This window comes from Protomyctophum parallelum (genome assembly GCF_964188405.1).
Source record: "Protomyctophum parallelum genome assembly, chromosome: 23".
Taxonomy (NCBI): domain Eukaryota; kingdom Metazoa; phylum Chordata; class Actinopteri; order Myctophiformes; family Myctophidae; genus Protomyctophum; species Protomyctophum parallelum.
This window is the reverse complement of record NC_139715.1, coordinates 15504037-15523007: the sequence shown is the minus strand read 5'-3', so window position 1 is coordinate 15523007 and position 18971 is coordinate 15504037. Positions and strand designations below refer to the sequence as shown.

General features: G+C 46.9%; 1 protein-coding gene across 1 annotated transcript; it reads left to right on the top strand.

Moving 5' to 3' along the window:
* Positions 1 to 12786: 12786 nt before the first annotated feature.
* On the top strand, positions 12787 to 18167 carry ccdc28a (coiled-coil domain containing 28A). The gene is made up of 6 exons (XM_083758628.1): positions 12787 to 12961; positions 13185 to 13397; positions 13952 to 14130; positions 14954 to 15108; positions 15801 to 15823; positions 16303 to 18167. Exons 2-6 carry the CDS (start codon positions 13225 to 13227, stop codon positions 16349 to 16351), a joined length of 579 nt encoding a protein of 192 aa, XP_083614754.1. The 5' UTR covers positions 12787 to 12961; positions 13185 to 13224; the 3' UTR covers positions 16352 to 18167.
* The last annotated feature ends 804 nt before the right edge of the window (positions 18168 to 18971 follow it).

Sequence of the window (18971 nt, the reverse complement as noted above, 5' to 3'; positions counted from 1 at the left end):
ACATTTCTGCCAGTAGGTCATCAATCCCTGCTGCTTTTCCGGGTTTCAACTTTCCCATTGCAGTTTCAAGTTCTTCTAGGTCGAAGGGTTTGGTTTGAGGGCTGGCTGATTGTGGTTGGTCTGATACCACTGTGCGATGGTATTCTCCTGTGGGTCGGTGGCGGTCTTGGTCACAACTGGTGGCCAACAGTTGTAACCAACACCGCCACCGACCCACATAGAATACCATCGCACAGTGGTATCAGACCAACCACAATCAGCCAGCCCTCAAACCAAACCCTTCGACTTAGAAGAACGTGAAACTGCAATGGGAAAGTTGAAACCCGGAAAAGCAGCAGGGATTGATGGCATACTGGCAGAAATGATACAGCACCTGGGACCTATCGCAAGGACCTGGCTTGTGGGGATGCTGAACACATGCATAGCACAGAAAACCATCCCTTCTGTTTGGAAAAAGGCTGGAGTAGTTGCAATCCCTAAACCTGGCAAAGACCCATTATCCCCGAAGAGCTACCGACCCATTTCCCTCCTCTGCATCACGTCTTTCTTATACCTGTGGTGTGCGGGCTCCATCCAATACCTACACCAGTTGTGATGCAACAGAGTTTGCTGTGACCGTTGTGAATTATGGGTGGTGTGGTCTTTGCCAAGACGGTGGATTGTGGCCCATGCCTTCCTGCTGTTATTTGTCATTATGGTGTTCTCTATATCTTTTCGTCCTGGGCATGACGTTAAACTGTTCCGTTCGAGAGGACCGGCGACCCTCGAATGTAAACGGCCACGAAAGGAAACTGTGTGTGTGAGGTGTTCTCTATCATTTCATTCCAGACTTCACTGTCTATCTCCTGTGTTTTCCATTCATCTTGAGCGTTACACAGTCGTCTGATGTGCGGGGGGAGGTGCCGGCTAGCGCATAAAGGCACGGACGGGACAGGTGTTGTCTTGACCCATCCCGTGATGATGCGACAGGTGTCATTTAGGGCTGTGTCGACCAATTTGGTGTGACGTGATCGGCTCCAGCTTGAGCAGGCATACTCTGCTGTAGAGAAAGACAGGGCCATGGCAGTTGCACGGATTGTTTGTGGGTCTGCGCCCCACTTGGGAGTTCACTAGTTTTCACAGGATGTTATTGTGGGTGTTGACCGTGGCTTTTGTGTTCTCCAGGTGTTTTTTTGAAGAAGAGTGTCCTGTCCAGTGTAACTCCAAGATACATGGGGTGGGTATGGTTGCAGAGTTTGTGACCATCCCAAGTGACGCTCAGTTCTTTTCTCGCGTCTCGGTTCCTCAGGTGGAAGCTGCATAGTTGGGTTTGTGTGTCTTTCTTTTTCTGTCTTTCTTTCTTAGGACGGAGATCAAGGTAGACGCCATAGGAAGGCTCAACACTAGCCGATGCCCCTAGAGATCCATCCCAAAGCTTCCCTCAGGGAGCACAGCAAGCCAGCTAGCCAGCAAGCCTGCCCAGTCAGCCAACGCAGCCAGTCAGCTCCGCCAGTCAGCCAGTGTAGAAAGTCAGGCTGCCAAGCCAGAGCATATCAGCCCTTGCAGTCAGCCATTGCAGCCATACCAGCCTTGCTCAGTCAGCTCAGCCAGGCCTCTCTTGAGGCCTGGCTCTCTGTCTGCCTGGCCCGGTCTGCCCTGCCCTGCCTTGCAGCAACAGAACCAGCCTTTCTGGAAAGCCAGCCAGCTCAGAATGCGAGCTGAGCAAGCCAGTGCAGCAGCAAGCCCAGACTAGGTTACCGCAGCCTTACTGTGCAGCCACAGCCACTCAGTCTAGACCAGCAGGAGCTGGCCAGGCTCCAACCCTTGCAGCGCAGCCTTAGGCCGGACAGTCCCCCTGCCTGCACTTTGTTGCCTTCCTGGCCTGTCTGCCTGCCTAGGCGCCTCGGTCTTCCTGTCTGTCTGCCTTGGCCTGCCAGTCTGAAACTGGTTTAGACTAACTGCGTGCTTGCCAGCTGCGCTGGCTTGCTGAGCTCGTATTCTGAGCTGGCTGGCTTGCCAGCAAGGCTGGTTCTGTTGCTGCAAGGCAGGGCGGGGCAGACCGGGCCAGGCAGACAGAGAGCCAGGCCTCGAGAGAGGCCTGGCTGAGCTGACTGAGCAAGGCTGGTATGGCTACAATGGTTGACTGCAAGGGCTGATGTGCGCTGGCTTGGCAGCCTGACTTTCTACACTGGCTGACTGGCGGAGCTGGCTGGCTGCGTTGGCTGACTGGGCGGGCTTGCTGGCTAGCTGGCTTGCTGGACTCCCTGAGGGAAGCTTTGGGATGGATCTCTAGGGGCATCGGCTTGTGTTGAGCCTTCCAACGGCGTCTACCTTGATCTTCGTCCTAAGAAAGAAAGACAGAAAAAGAAACACACACACAAACTCAACTATGCAGCTTCCACATGAGGAAGGCAGGCAGGCACGCAGGCAGGCACAAGCTGCCTGCGTGCTTGCTTCGCCCTCCAGTTGCTGCTCCAGTTATTTGTTTTCCCTCAAACCCATCCTCAATGTGTTGGGTGAGGTTGAGCTCTGTCCAGCACAGGACGGGACGGAAACCAGCTTGGTCTTTAGTCAGCTTGGTGTCTATGAGTGGTATGAGGCGTTGGAGTAGCAGCCTCTCTTGTAGGTGATGCAGAGGAGGGAAATGGGTCGGTAGCTCTTTGAGGATGATGGGTCTTTGCCAGGTTTGGGGATTGCAACCACTTTGGCTTTTCTCCAGACAGAAGGGATGGTTTTCTGTGCCATGCATGTGTTCAGCATCCCCACGAGCCAGGTCTTTGCGTTAGGTTCCAGGTGCTGTATAATTTCTGCCAGTATGTCATCAATCCCTGCTGCTTTTCCGGGTTTCAACTTTCCCATTGCAGTTTTGAGTTCTTCTAGGTCGAAGGGTTTGGTTTGAGGGCTGGCTGATTGTGGTTGGTCTAATACCACTGTGCGATGGTATTCTCCTGTGGGTCGTGGCGGTGTTGGTTACGACTGTTGGCCACCAGTTGTGATGCAACAGAGTTCGCTGTGACTGTTGTGAATTATGGGTGGCTCCCTGAGGTCCTTGATCGCCATTGGGTCCAACAGTGGTCATTGAAGCGTGCACACACATGCACACATGCACCTACACACACAGGGGCACATGCGTATGCACACCTGGACCTTTAAATGAACAACAACACAAAAACTAAGGCACTGGTGTCGGACTTCTGGTTTACCGGAACGGGGTTCAACTCCCTGCAGTGCCCTGCTCAATGTGTTGTATTTCATTCATTGGTCCATGGTCTCAGGTCATTGAGCGGCGCGCTATAGTGTGCGATTCTTCATCATTGTTGAGGATTTTTTAAAGGTGAAAATCAAGGAAAAGCAAAAGGCTATAGTCCATGGTCACGGACCGCATACTGGTCAAGGTCATTTATACTGGTGAAGATCATTTACTAGTCTTCTAAAGGTCATTTATACTGGTGAAGATCATTTACTAGTCTTCTAAAGGTCATTTATACTGGTCAAGGTCAATTACTAGTCTCATGAAGGTAATTTATACTGGTCACAGTCATATACTGGTCACGGTCATTTCTACTGGTGAAGGTCATTTATACTGGTCAAGGTCATTTGTACTTGTCAAGGTCATTTATACTGGTCAAGGTCATTTACTAGTCTTATTGAAGGTAATTTATACTGCTCAAGGTCATTGATATTGGTCAAGGTCATTAAGTGGCACGCTATAGTGCGCGATTCTTCATCATTGTTGAGGATTTGAAAAAAGGTTAAATTGCAGAAAGGCTAAAGTCCATGGTCACGGAGGGCATACTATAGTATGTTGTTTTTCTTTTTTTTGGTGGTGTGCGGGCTCCATCCAATAACTACACCAGTTGTGATGCAATAGAGTTTGCTGTGACCGTTGTGAATTATGGGTGGTGTGGTCTTTGCCAAGACGGTGGATTGTGGCCCATGCCTTCCTGCTGTTATTTGTCATTTGTCATTATGGTGTTCTCTATATCTTTTCGTCCTGGGCATGACGTTAAACTGTTCCGTTTGAGAGGACCGGCGACCCTCGAATGTAAACAGCCACGAAAGGAAACTGTGTGTGTGAGGTGTTCTCTATCATTTCATTCCAGACTTCACTGTCTATCTCCTGTGTTTTCCATTCATCTTGAGCGTTACACAGTCGTCTGATGTGCGGGGGGAGGTGCCGGCTAGCGCATAAAGGCACGGACGGGACAGGTGTTTTCTTGACCCATCCCGTGATGATGCGACAGGTGTCATTTAGGGCTGTGTCGACCAATTTGGTGTGACGTGATCGGCTCCAGCTTGAGCAGGAATACTCTGCTGTAGAGAAAGACAGGGCCATGGCAGTTGCACGGATTGTTTGTGGGTCTGCGCCCCACTTGGGAGTTCACTAGTTTTCACAGGATGTTATTGTGGGTGTTGACCGTGGCTTTTGTGTTCTCCAGGTGTTTTTTTGAAGAAGAGTGTCCTGTCCAGTGTAACTCCAAGATACATGGGGTGGGTATGGTTGGAGAGTTTGTGACCATCCCAAGTGACGCTCAGTTCTTTTCTTGCGTCTCGGTTCCTCAGGTGGAAGCTGCATAGTTGGGTTTGTGTGTGTCTTTCTTTTTCTGTCTTTCTTTCTTAGGACGGAGATCAAGGTAGACGCCATAGGAAGGCTCAACACTAGCCGATGCCCCTAGAGATCCATCCCAAAGCTTCCCTCAGGGAGCACAGCAAGCCAGCTAGCCAGCAAGCCTGCCCAGTCAGCCAACGCAGCCAGTCAGCTCCGCCAGTCAGCCAGTGTAGAAAGTCAGGCTGCCAAGCCAGAGCATATCAGCCCTTGCAGTCAGCCATTGCAGCCATACCAGCCTTGCTCAGTAAGCTCAGCCAGTCCTCTCTTGAGGCCTGGCTCTCTGTCTGCCTGGCCCGGTCTGCCCTGCCCTGCCTTGCAGCAACAGAACCAGCCTTTCTGGAAAGCCAGCCAGCTCAGAATGCGAGCTGAGCAAGCCAGTGCAGCAGCAAGCCCAGACTAGGTTACCGCAGCCTTACTGTGCAGCCACAGCCACTCAGTCTAGACCAGCAGGAGCTGGCCAGGCTCCAACCCTTGCAGCGCAGCCGTAGGCCGGATAGTCCCCCTGCCTGCACTTTGTTGCCTTCCTGGCCTGTCTGCCTGCCTAGGCGCCTCGGTCTTCCTGTCTGTCTGCCTTGGCCTGCCAGTCTGAAACTGGTTTAGACTAACTGCGTGCTTGCCAGCTGCGCTGGCTTGCTGAGCTCGTATTCTGAGCTGGCTGGCTTGCCAGCAAGGCTGGTTCTGTTGCTGCAAGGCAGGGCGGGGCAGACCGGGCCAGGCAGACAGAGAGCCAGGCCTCGAGAGAGGCCTGGCTGAGCTGACTGAGCAAGGCTGGTATGGCTACAATGGTTGACTGCAAGGGCTGATGTGCGCTGGCTTGGCAGCCTGACTTTCTACACTGGCTGACTGGCGGAGCTGGCTGGCTGCGTTGGCTGACTGGGCGGGCTTGCTGGCTAGCTGGCTTGCTGGACTCCCTGAGGGAAGCTTTGGGATGGATCTCTAGGGGCATCGGCTTGTGTTGAGCCTTCCAACGGCGTCTACCTTGATCTTCGTCCTAAGAAAGAAAGACAGGCCCAGGCCGTAGCGTAACGGTCTGGGCACCGGACTGGTGATCCAGTCGCGGTGTGCCGCGGGTTCGACTCCCGGACCCGACACGGCCTTTACCGCATGTCATCCCCCCATCTCTCTCCCGTTTCCTGTCAGCCTACTTTCTATCCCTTAAAAAATCAATAAAAAAGGCGTAAGCCGCAAAAAAATATCTTAGAAAAAAAAAAAAAGAAAGAAAGACAGAAAAAGAAAGACACACACAAACTCAACTACGCAGCTTCCACATGAGGAAGGCAGGCAGGCACGCACGCAGGCAGGCAGGCACAAGCTGCCTGCGTGCTTGCTTCGCCCTCCAGTTGCTGCTCCAGTTATTTGTTTTCCCTCAAACCCATCCTCAATGTGTTGGGTGAGGTTGAGCTCTGTCCAGCACAGGAGCGGCCGGGACGGAAACCAGCTTGGTCTTTAGTCAGTTTGGTGTCTATGAGTGGCATGAGGCGTTGGAGTAGCAGCCTCTCTTGTAGGTGATGCAGAGGAGGGAAATGGGTCGGTAGCTCTTTGGGGATGATGGGTCTTTGCCAGGTTTAGGGATTGCAACCACTTTGGCCGTTCTCCAGACAGAAGGGATGGTTTTCTGTGCCATGCATGTATTCAGCATCCCTACGAGCCAGGTCTTTGCGTTAGGTTCCAGGTGCTGTATAATTTCTGCCAGTATGTCATCAATCCCTGCTGCTTTTCCGGGTTTCAACTTTCCCATTGCAGTTTCGAGTTCTTCTAGGTCGAAGGGTTTGGTTTGAGGGCTGGCTGATTGTGGTTGGTCTGATACCACTGTGCGATGGTATTCTCCTGTGGGTCGGTGGCGGTGTTGGTTACGACTGTTGGCCACCAGTTGTGATGCAACAGAGTTCGCTGTGACCGTTGTGAATTATGGGTGGCTCCCTGAGGTCCTTGATCCCCATGGGGTCCAACAGTGGTCATTGAAGCGTGCACAGACATGCACAAATGCACCTACACACGCACAGGCGCACATGCGTATGCACACCTGGACCTGTAAATGAACAACAACACAAAAACTAAGGCACTGGTGTCGGACTTCTGGTTTACCGGAACGGGGTTCAACTCCCTGCAGTGCCCTGCTCAATGTGTTATATTTACATGGTTCATTGGTCCATGGTCTCAGGTCATTGAGCGGCGCGCTATTGTGTGCGATTCTTCATCATTGTTGAGGATTTAAAAGAAAGGTGAAAATCAAGGAAAAGCGAAAGGCTATAGTCCATGGTCACGGACCGCATACTGGTCAAGGTAATTCATACTGGTGAAGATCATTTACTAGTCTTATGAAGGTCATTTATACTGGTCAAGGTCATTTACTAGTCTCATGAAGGTAATTTATACTGGTCAGTCATATACTGGTCACGGTCATTTATACTGGTCAAGGTCATTTATACTGGTCAAGGTCATTTACTAGTCTTATTGAAGGTCATTTATACTGCTCAAGGTTATTGATCAATATCAATGACCTTGATGACCCCAAGGTCATTAAGTGGCATGCTATAGTGCGCGATTCTTCATCATTGTTCACGATTTGAAAAAAGGTTAAATCGCGGAAAAGCGAAAGGCTATAGTCCATAGTCTCGGAGGGCATACAAAAATGTGTGGTGCTATACAGGCCGTTCTGGAAAATTTGGGACAGAGGTTCATCGTTGGCATCCAGGGAGTGTGTGTGCAAAATTTGGCATCGACCGGGTTAATGGTGCTGGAGATTAGCTGTTAACAAACTGACGGACACACACACACACACTCACTCAGAGTGCAAAACATACTCTATCCCCATGGCTTTGGCCTGGTGCCATACCGTTATTAATTATTGCCTACAATGTCAATTGTGAAATTACTTTACCGTTGCAATGCAACATTTACATTTCAACGAATGGACCTCGTAAAACAAAACAAAAACCAAGGCACTGGTTGTGGTACTTCTGGTTTACCGGAATGGGGTTCAACTCCCTGCAGTGCTCTGCTCAATTTGTTGTATTTACATGGTTCATTTTTATTTTCTGCTCATTGTGTTGCCTTTTCATAGATGATAACCCCCAGGTTCTTTAATGTGTTTGCACTCCCTACAGTTAGGTTACCAAGTCTATTTATTTATTATTTCTGTTCACTAGAACTAGAACCAATTACCAAAGTAGGCTTTCTAATGACACAACTCGCCTTTGTTTTTATGTGTAGCAAAAACGTTCTTTTTATTTACGCCAAAGAGTAGAGGCTGGTCTGCATTCATGCGAGCGGGGAAGTTTAGAGTAACATAGCTCTAAATGAAACGCATTAGAGCTATGGACCAGAGCTAGTAGTCATAGCACTTCATGGTATATGCATAGTTTATATAGTTTCATTATAGATATATTAAACAGAGAGGACTGGAGTCAATTGGGTTATATTATGTTTAACACTAATTTGAAGCTGTCAAAATCTGACAGACTTCTGGCGGCCATGGCCACGCCCACCTTTTGGTAACGCCCACTTTCGGCCAAGCCCACAAAAAGGACCCCCCATGTAATTTGCCAGGCAGGCTCCACTCTCAGACAGATATTTGGCTCCGTCTTATGAGCTAATTTAGAATTTCCTGTCTGAGAGCTAGCTAATTTAAGACATCCGGTTGCCTTCAGAATAAAATAAGGTTATTTAATTCGTTAATTAAATAATTGTCAATGCCCCAAGGCACAGCACTTTTTTGAGCGTTGACCTCAGTAGAAGAGAGAGCGGAGAGTGGGGTGTGGTACAGGACATCTCCCCGAACGCGTGGGTATACTGCATCTACAAGTAGTACAAGATAAATTGAAACCATTGACACCTACTTCGATGGTTCAGTTGTCATCTATGCCGGGGAATTTAGCAGCTCTCATTCAAGCGTTTTTTCAAAATCCAGGTCACACATTTGATTGCAAAACAATCTGTGGTGTCACTCAACAACTAGTGAATAGCATCTTACTTGGCCTTAGGAATGCACAATGACCCATTAGATTTTATACACAAACTAGTAGTTTGGTTGAGTATGTGTGGTGTCCACACAGTTGTTCAAGCAAAACATACAGACATCTGTACATTCTGTGCCTGGACAGTTGAAAGCAATTAACAGAACAATAACGGAGGACAATTTGGAAGAAGATGATGATGATGTGGTTTTATGCAATGAAAGTCTAAATGACAATATGTGTGAAGCTATACCATTACCAATTCTAACATTTCTACAACAGACATCTGCTATCAAAAAATGTCACACACGGCTTGAAGAAGCAGCAGCGCAGGACTCAACATTTAGACGGAAACTTGAGAAATTCAATCTAGCCAACACATCAGTGTCATTAGTGTCTCAGAAATGTTCTAGGACAGAAGAATGCACCATATTAAACAGCTTTGTAGAATACACACTTCGGTTTCCTTTCCTTGGAGATGACCTGCTTTGCCTGAAAAGTCTTAGTCTGTATAGTTGTACTCAATGTGGTGACAAGGCCTTACCATCTACAAAGAACATGTCACAATTCATAGTGCAGCCACTTGACGTGTCACAAAAAGGCATCTTAGACACTATTGCACAAATATTACCTGCTCAATCTGAACAATGTGAAACATGTCAGCAGGAAAAGAGCTTATCAACATATGAAGTAATTAACAGCCCACAGACCTTACTTCTCCTGTTAAGAGCTGGCACAAAAATTCCAAAAACGTTCAATTTATCCTGTCTGTACCATAGACTGTAAAAAATATGGACAAAGCGTTCCCCGGGTCTAACATGAACGTAAAATGAAGCCTGTAATAATATGCTAATTCCTGATGTAAGTCGCCATCTTTGGTACCAGCTGGCCATTGGCTGGCTCCGTTTTGTATACCAACTGGTCATTGGCTGCCCAGACAACGAGGCGGGACTTCCCCCCTTCTTCTCCGTTGGTTTTTATTTTGACTCGAGTGGGAGGGGAATCCCGATCATAGACTGTAATGGTAGCCACGCCCCTCAGAACATACGCGATGGGGTTTTTTCTTTATGGTCATTTTTTTAATTAATGGGACCATAATTTTCCAAAAAGAATATTATGACATTAGAAATGAGACTTTAAACTAGTGACTGGAAGAAGAAAGTATTCATGACCATGTTTATTAAGGCACAGCACTTTTTTGAGCGTTGACCCCAGTAGAAGGTCTGCTGCTGTGAATTTTACACCTATCCCGCTTAGCGGAGAGTGTGGTGTGGTAGAGGACATCTCCCCGAACGCGTGGGTATGTCCAGATAGTTGCCTCGCGGAGGCCTCTTTGTCCAGTGTCCATTCTGGGTCCGGAAACGGTACTTTTTTCAGCGTTGACCACAGTAGAAGGTCTGCTGCTGTGAATTTTACACCTCTCCCGCTTAGCGGAGAGTGGAGTGTGGTACAGGACATCTCCCCGAACGCGTGGGTATGTCCAGATAGTTGCCTCGCGGAGCCGTCTTTTGTCCAGTGTCCATTCTGGGTCCGGAAACGGTACTTTTTGTCAGCCTTGACCCCAGTAGAAGGTCTGCTGCTGTGAATTTTACACCTCTCCCGCTTAGCGGAGAGTGTGGTGTGGTAGAGGACATCTCCCCGAACGTGTGGGTATGTCCAGATAGTTGCCTCGCGGAGGCCTCTTTGTCCAGTGTCCATTCTGGGTCCGGAAACGGTACTTTTTGTCAGCATTGACCCCAGTAGAAGGTCTGCTGCTGTGAATTTTACACCTCTCCCGCTTAGCGGAGAGTGTGGTGTGGTAGAGGACATCTCCCCGAACGTGTGGGTATGTCCAGATAGTTGCCTCGCGGAGGCCTCTTTGTCCAGTGTCCATTCTGGGTCCGGAAACGGTACTTTTTTCAGCGTTGACCACAGTAGAAGGTCTGCTGCTGTGAATTTTACACCTCTCCCGCTTAGCGGAGAGTGGGGTGTGGTACAGGACATCTCCCCGAACGCGTGGGTATGTCCAGATAGTTGCCTCGCGGAGCCGTCTTTTGTCCAGTGTCCATTCTGGGTCCGGAAACGGTACTTTTTGTCAGCCTTGACCCCAGTAGAAGGTCTGCTGCTGTGAATTTTACACCTCTCCCGCTTAGCGGAGAGTGTGGTGTGGTAGAGGACATCTCCCCGAACGTGTGGGTATGTCCAGATAGTTGCCTCGCGGAGGCCTCTTTGTCCAGTGTCCTTTCTGGGTCCGGAAACGGTACTTTTTGTCAGCATTGACCCCAGTAGAAGGTCTGCTGCTGTGAATTTTACACCTCTCCCGCTTAGCGGAGAGTGGGGTGTGGTACAGGACATCTCCCCGAACGCGTGGGTATGTCCAGATAGTTGCCTCGCGGAGCCGTCTTTTGTCCAGTGTCCATTCTGGGTCCGGAAACGGTACTTTTTGTCAGCCTTGACCCCAGTAGAAGGTCTGCTGCTGTGAATTTTACACCTCTCCCGCTTAGCGGAGAGTGTGGTGTGGTAGAGGACATCTCCCCGAACGTGTGGGTATGTCCAGATAGTTGCCTCGCGGAGGCCTCTTTGTCCAGTGTCCATTCTGGGTCCGGAAACGGTACTTTTTGTCAGCATTGACCCCAGTAGAAGGTCTGCTGCTGTGAATTTTACACCTCTCCCGCTTAGCGGAGAGTGTGGTGTGGTAGAGGACATCTCCCCGAACGTGTGGGTATGTCCAGATAGTTGCCTCGCGGAGGCCTCTTTGTCCAGTGTCCATTCTGGGTCCGGAAACGGTACTTTTTTCAGCGTTGACCACAGTAGAAGGTCTGCTGCTGTGAATTTTACACCTCTCCCGCTTAGCGGAGAGTGGGGTGTGGTACAGGACATCTCCCCGAACGCGTGGGTATGTCCAGATAGTTGCCTCGCGGAGCCGTCTTTTGTCCAGTGTCCATTCTGGGTCCGGAAACGGTACTTTTTGTCAGCCTTGACCCCAGTAGAAGGTCTGCTGCTGTGAATTTTACACCTCTCCCGCTTAGCGGAGAGTGGGGTGTGGTATAGGACATCTCCCCGAACGCGTGGGTATGTCCAGATAGTTGCCTTGCGGAGCCGTCTTTTGTCCAGTGTCCACTTTATAAAGTCCATGCACTCCAGTGAATATCATTTATCCATTTAGATAACTTTATTATTATTATTAAGGATTTAATTACTTATTCTTACACAGAAACATAATGTGTGTCTTATAGCATCATATAGCATCATTTAAATGCTTAATTTGTAGTTTTAATGTGCAAATTAAACTTTTTTTCAATACTCTAGAGGGTAATCTTATTTTGAAGAGATCGTCCACCGGAAGTCTTAAATTAGCTCACTAGATTAGCTCACTAGACGCTGCCGCAGTTCTGACTGCAATGGGAAGTGCATTCCACAGTTTTGGAGCCAGAAGGGAGAAGAGTTTGGGACGTGTGGAGCTTTGTTCCGGCGTTTTTAGTGAGGGTACTTCCAGCTTCCCTGCGTTGGCTGATCTGAGTGCGCGGGAGGGTTTGTAGGGTTCGATCATACTTGCAAGATATGGGGGAGCCATACCTTTGGTTGCTTTGAATGCCAGCATCAGAGTTTTGTATTCTGTGCGGGCAGCGACCGGGAGCCAGTGGAGGGAGCGGAGCAGGGGGGAGACATGTGAGAATTTTGGCTTCTCACATGTCTCCCCCCTGACATATGGGCTGAAATGGAAGCGCCCAAAGAGGAATGCAAAGGCAGCCAGTAGTAGGTCGACGGTGGCTCGGGTAGAGTGGCTGGATGGTAATCGCAAGGTTGCCAGTTCGAACCCGGGCTCCCCCTAGTGTCGAAGTGTCCTTGAGGCTTGAGCAAGACACTGAACCCCTAATTGCTCCTGATGTGTTGGTTGGTGCCTTGCATGGTTTCCGCTGCCATCAGTGTATGAATGTGTGTATGAATGGGTGAATGTAATGCACAAAGCGCATTGGATAAAGGTGGTATATAAATGCACCATTTAGGATATAAACAGGTTGATATCTCCATAAAGTTGATTCCTGGGCCTGGCAAGTTACAACAATCATCCAGTCTAGTTTTGCTGGTTTTCCCCAATTTCAAACCAAAGAAACGGACAGTGGGACAAATGGCAGTCCTTTCATTTGATAAACACCGTCCATTGGACATTTTTGTACTTAAATTGTAAGTAAATGTTGAATTCCGTACTTTTACTTGAGTTATTTTCCCACCACTGGATATACAATGTTATTTCATTGAAGGCAGGGGCTGTGTCGTTGAGTGACGTCAGATCACAACATTGTCGTCTAGAGTTTTGTTGTTGTTACTGTTAGCAGCAGCACGCAAGGTTCACCAGTTTGGTGACAGCTCAGCTGTGGTTTGGAATATTTCGTGCCACCATAACTCTGCTCTCTGGGACTTTGTCTCTCTACATTTGGTGAGTGAGTCTTTATCGGCTGACATTGAAAATGAATTATCCCTGCGTAGTGCGTTAAAAAGTGAGTTAGCTGAGTGGCTAGCGGTAGTACCAAGCTAATGTTAGCTCGCCCATCCGTGTTCGGGGGATTTTAAAGACGGTCACACACGCATGTCATGTTTACCTCTCTCGTGTGTCGTTTAGTGACTTAGTTTGCGTGGGTCTCTGTGTCTTCTCCTGCCAGCTGATCGATCCCAGGGTGCACCGTATCGTATCATGAGGCCATGGAGCAGCGGAAGCTGAAGAGAAAGAGCCCCAGGCCCTCCTCCACTGCCACCCCGGCGGCGGGGGGCGCGACCACCGGCTCTGCCCGCAACAAGACCGGCACTTCCACCGGGGGACGACATGTCGGCTACAGCCACAACACGGGGACTAGTTCGAGGACCAAGAGCAGGAGGTGTTTTGCTGCAGGACGGCTAATTTCACACAACACGCGTTGTAATTGTAATGATCTATTCGTTATATTACACAATGCAGCCTATAAGTGTAATATAATGATTGATTGGAATCAAAGTTAAACTGGTTAATTCATTAACACCTCCTAGGCTATAAGGGTATACATACACATAGTATAGTACCTTCTCCACACAGCCAGGCTACAAATGACAGCTGAAACAGTCAGATCATCGTTGATGTCACACAAGCAAAACAAGCATTACCAATTTACCCTCATTCGAATGTATGAATGTAGCAGAGTGGCTCAGAGCCTCTGCCTGATGACCTCAAAAGCCTAATATCTCCCCTGGTCCAGGGGGATATCCCTTTGGTCTAGTGGTTAAGATGTTGGACTTTCCCGGGCGTTACACCATCAATGCATTGAAAGGGACAAAATCACGTTTAATCAGAGCATAAGGGACAAAATCACGTGTAATCGTTGCATTCAGATTGATGGTTTTCTAAAGTTTGAAACGGGTGCACCCACTCACGGATTGACCTGTATTGTTTCTTCAGGGGAGTCCGAGATAAAGCCAGGTCCCAAACGGGTTCTGGTCGCAGGGCGAACCAGAACCCGACGGCACCCTCCTCCACCCAGCACTCCTTTCTGACCGACGTGTCCGACGTGCAGGAGATGGAGAATGGTCTGCTGGGTCTCCTCGAAGACTTCCACTCAGGGAAATTGCAGGCCTTTGGTGAGCTGTGCATTTATGCCATTAAGACCTGAGACCAGATTCTAAAGTATAGCATAATGCTTAAAACACCAAAAGGGGTTCCTGTGAAATTGAATGCTGGCTACTGACAGAACCCTTCATGTGTTATTAAAAGCCCTGGTGGTTGTCCTGGTTATTTATCCAATCAATCAATCGTATTTGGTGCCAAATCACAAGACACAGCACATGCAAAGCAAGTTAAGTACATACTCTAGCCCTAGTCATTTGTCTTGCCCACTTCCTTAAATGTTTTCATTTTTATTTCCCCATGAGCAAGCGATTGTTGACGGTGGGGAGGAGAACAGGAAGGAACCTCTCTTACAAATCCCGTCAACAAGGCCTGCAGTATCCACTGGAAACATATGTGCATGACATAGTAGTCACATTACTATTTCAACAAACAAAATGCAGGCAAATGACTAGCACTCCCAAAAAGTATCTAAAGCAATCGACAACACAGTTGGCAACATGATCACTCAGCAGGAGTGTTTGTGTACCGCAGACTCAGTAAGTAAGACTACAAATGGTAACAATTAATAAATATTAAATGGACATTAATAAACGCTTTAACAAGCAGTACGTCGCTCCATGATCTTGGTGTGTTGAACTTGAATCCGACCGCAAGACTCCTTTTGGGAGTAACCTCAATCACAAATACACATCTGCTATCCAAAATGCAAACGGCTTAAACTGCACATGATCGGCATGATTATTTGATTAATCAATAGAATAACCGATGAGAAAATAATTGATAGTTGTGGTCAAGCCTAAATCAGAGACAACTTTCTTTCCTTCCTTTCAATAGGTAACGAGTGCTCCATTGACCAGATGGAGCAGGTCCGAGAGATGCAGGAGAAACTGGCACGATTGCACTTTGACATGTACGGTGAGGTGGACGAACTGCCCGAGGATCAGAGGAAAACGGCCTGTGACACCAACATGGACAAACTGTTGCTCAACGTAAGACTCCCCGCAGGGGCCTCCTGCCTATTGCAGTGCCTAATATAATAGTAGAGAATGATAATTACCCACAGTGAGGCGGGGGGTGGGAGTTCTCACTTCTCACATTGTAGCCGTGTAAAAATGCAGTTTCTCTGTTCACACTTGTGTCCAACGTCAGAAAACTAAAGTAACCCAAGTAAATTATGCTTAAACGGTTCAATCTAACCTTTTTCCTAACCTTAACCTCAGTAACACTATGCCTAACCCTATACCTAAACTTAACCCCAGTAAAACTATGCCTAACCCTAAACTTATTTCTAACTTTATTCTCAGTAAAACAAAAATAAAGAATACAAGAACCGTGGCACTGAGCGAGGGGCGAGATGGTTTAGGGGCGACCGTACCTGATGCCTGTCTCAACCGTGTCACTCCCCACCTATCTCCCCATTTCCTGTCAGTCTACTGTACTCTATGAAATAAAAGCAGAAAAAATGCCCCAAAAATATCTTAAATACAAATTTAAAAAAACTTTGAATGCAGACCATCACTATTCCAGTACCATGGTGACGTGTATTATGATGGTGCATACACTGGCAATTTATGTAATGTTTTTAGCTGGCAATATATATGGTATTTTAGTATAAACACAGCTTTTGTTGGCATCGTATATTATTGTTCAAATGATTAAAAAAATGTCTTTCTCTTCACAGCTGGAGGAGCTGAGTACTTCAATGTATCCTTTTATTAACATTTTATTTTGTCTTTAACCCATTTTGAGATCAGATTCAAATGTCTTCTACATCCTGACAGTTAGACCTACAAGTGTGTGTGTGTGTGTGTGTGTGTGTGTGTGTGTGTGTGTGTGTGTGTGTGTGTGTGTGTGTGTGTGTGTGTGTGTGTGTGTGTGTGTGTGTGTGTGTGTGTGTGTGTGTGTGGTTTTCAACCAGTGGCCCGGGGACCACCAGTGGTCCTTGAGGGGGTTCCAGGTGGTCCCCATCTAAATGAGGGGCCTGCTAAATCTCATCAAATGGTCCTTTGCTCTAATGCTGAATAAAATAATGGGCCTTGATATAAAAAAAAGGTTGAAAACCACTGCTATATAGCACCATTTGCTTAGTCTCTGAAGCCAGACAACTATTCCACAATCTTGGAATGCAACATGACCTGTACTAGTCTGTCACCAATGATTCCTTGACTGTTGTTCCTCTATAGTCAGAAACTGAATTTAGCGGACAGCCAAGAGAGGACTGCCAGTGTGTGATTCCTTTACCCCCCCTCTCTCCTCTAATTTATGCCTGTTTTCTCCTTCACTCTTGGGGCATTTGTTTCTCCCTACCTCGAGGGCTTTGTGGGGTGGCGTTATGTTCTCCAGTATTGTACCACCGTCTCAATGCCAGCACCACTTAAAAGAAAGGAGACGTTAGTGATCTGATGCACTAAATACTGACATTTAACAACATTAATTTGGACTTTACGTACATCTGGTACCGTCCAACAGAAATTAATCTGATTCATTGATTTTCTCCATTACAGAGATCATTCAGTGTAAACCAACAGCAAATCAAATTACTTTGTTTTGGTGTCGGCAGGTAACGTGGTGTCAGCCTTGTAATGGCTGATTGCCTGATAACAGTATTGATGCATCTCTGTTGTGTGGTTGGCTGCTTGGATGATTGATTTGATACATTTAAATACAATACATTGCATAATAGTACCTAATCTATCAGGATATCGCAATAAAGTCAAATTACTTATTTCCATTGTGGTCCTCTAGACTTGGCTGGGAGGCAGTCATGAATACATTAGTAGGCTACATTATAAAACCAACATGTGTTCCATAGATTACACTAAACAAATGTATGCATTCTCAGATATTTAACTCTGGAGCCAATTTTTCTAATGTTTTTTAAGACCTCTTAGAATGAGAGATTACATTTAATTTGGGATGTTATTCCATTATTCCCCACCTGAGTGGGAAAGAAAGAAATTGTCACATTTGAAGTTTACATTTGAGACAGAAAAACACCAAAGTACAATCTCATCTCGGTTCTAGGTTTTGCCATATCAGATTACGGTATACCACAAACCTCTTACAGTATTTTTCCCCTGAAGATGTAAGGTCATAGAGTTGCACTTAGTTTTGTCTATATCACATGTATTAATCAAAAATGAAGCAACTTCTGTTTAGAGCAAAGTTATGAGTTGAGTTATGGATCAAGTTGTGTGCCGGGCCTCAAGTATAGCCTAATGTCCATGTAGAAACCGCATGTAAAACATTTGTTAGGGTTCCTAACTTCCTACAATCATGAACAAATGTGGAGGTTGTATAATCTGAGTCTAGGCCAGGAATTGATCAACAAAGGCACTGTGAATGTTAGTGTGTAATGTAGTTTGGTTACTACATCTAGATACCCTTTTTTTTTTTTAAGACTCAAAATGTATTTCCTGATAACGTAATTTCATATGCTTATCATGGCTAGCCAAAATAAGATGTCTCTATGATGATGATCATAAAAGGTAGGGGAAAGTCCCACTTTGGTGGTAAGCCTAAAGACTAAAGAGCATTGCATTATTTGTTTTGGAGAGCCGAGTAGGGAACCTGATTTGAAATTGTGCATGTAATTCCCTGTCCGTGGCCTGATTGTGATATCACCTGCAAGACTGTGTTTGTCTCGTGTTGAATGTATTTGCACATGTCCATGCAAGCTGTGTAACACACTGCACATATCCTGTGTGTCCCTTTTTGCCATGGAAGACTTAATCATCCAAATGTTGACATCGCAAACCATGCCTTACCTTTTGATTTTTGATGCATTGTTTGAGATTTTATCTTAAATGACTTTGTGTATATTTTAAAATGTTACCTTTGTGACTTACTTTTTGTATGGCAATAATCATGTTTGATGCTGCTTTGATTATAAATCAGTCCTTCCCCCTCCTTTCCCCCCTTTTTATCTAGGTGTTTTGATTGCATAATACTAGTGTTTCATGGGGGGTTTTAACTTTTGTTGTAATTAGAACGTTTGATTTAAAATTTATTTACTTGAAAATAACACAATAAATGTGTTCTTGTGTGATGAATCTCCTCAGTGTCTACCAGTATATTCTTTCGTTTTGTTAGTCAGACACACAGTGAAAATAATTTAAAATAAATGCCTGGCTGTAGGCCTACAGATTGAAATTAGTCAGCAGGTGTTTGCATGTGAGAAAATTGTAAAGACTGAAGGAATGTCAACGTGTGCGCCTCTGTTGTGTGTTTCTAAGGTTACTGTTCTGGAGACGAACAGAGTAGACCGCATTCCGGTACAGTGCCAGTGGCCAGTGTTCTATGCCATTAGAACCGTTACCTAGGCTAAACCTTGGAGGTGATCAGCTGACACTGACAGACAACATGGACAACATATAGCTCGATCATTACGTGGAAACGAAACACCTTGGAGAGTTTTTGACTGAAGGTAGGTAGGCCAAGCTATACTTTCACACCCAAATAGGAGCGGAGCGATGGAGGAGACGAGCCTGAAGTCTGCGGTCAGCACGTCAACTCCGCATTCCGTGAAGCAATGGCAGCTTCACGGCACAGACTACGAACCCCGGTCACCGTCCCAAGGGACCGCTGACACCCGCTTCAGCGCATGGACGCCTCTGGTTAACAAGCCGTCCAACCAACAGGTAATCAATGAGAGTGCCATGGCTGCTGCTACGGTGTCCTGATTCCTGCGTTCAGCTCCGCCGCTACATTTAATTAAATGCCGCAAGATGTCGCTATTGCACAAGCTAACCATTACCGTTATCTTTCAAGTGGTTCTGATTGAATATACTTTTATTAGCAATTTGAAAATAAAGCACAGGAATGTAGCCTACTACAGTTTGTACAGCTTTCT

What these genes read in the sequence shown, in the direction of transcription:
- ccdc28a (XM_083758628.1), top strand. Translation starts at nt 13,225, where the DNA reads ATGGAGCAGCGGAAGCTGAAGAGAAAGAGCCCCAGGCCCTCCTCCACT. An exon ending in TGGACAAACTGTTGCTCAAC is followed by an intron (nt 15,109 to 15,800) that starts GTAAGACTCCCC and finishes TTCTCTTCACAG; the next exon opens with CTGGAGGAGCTGAGTACTTC. An exon ending in GAGGAGCTGAGTACTTCAAT is followed by an intron (nt 15,824 to 16,302) that starts GTATCCTTTTAT and finishes GTTCCTCTATAG; the next exon opens with TCAGAAACTGAATTTAGCGG.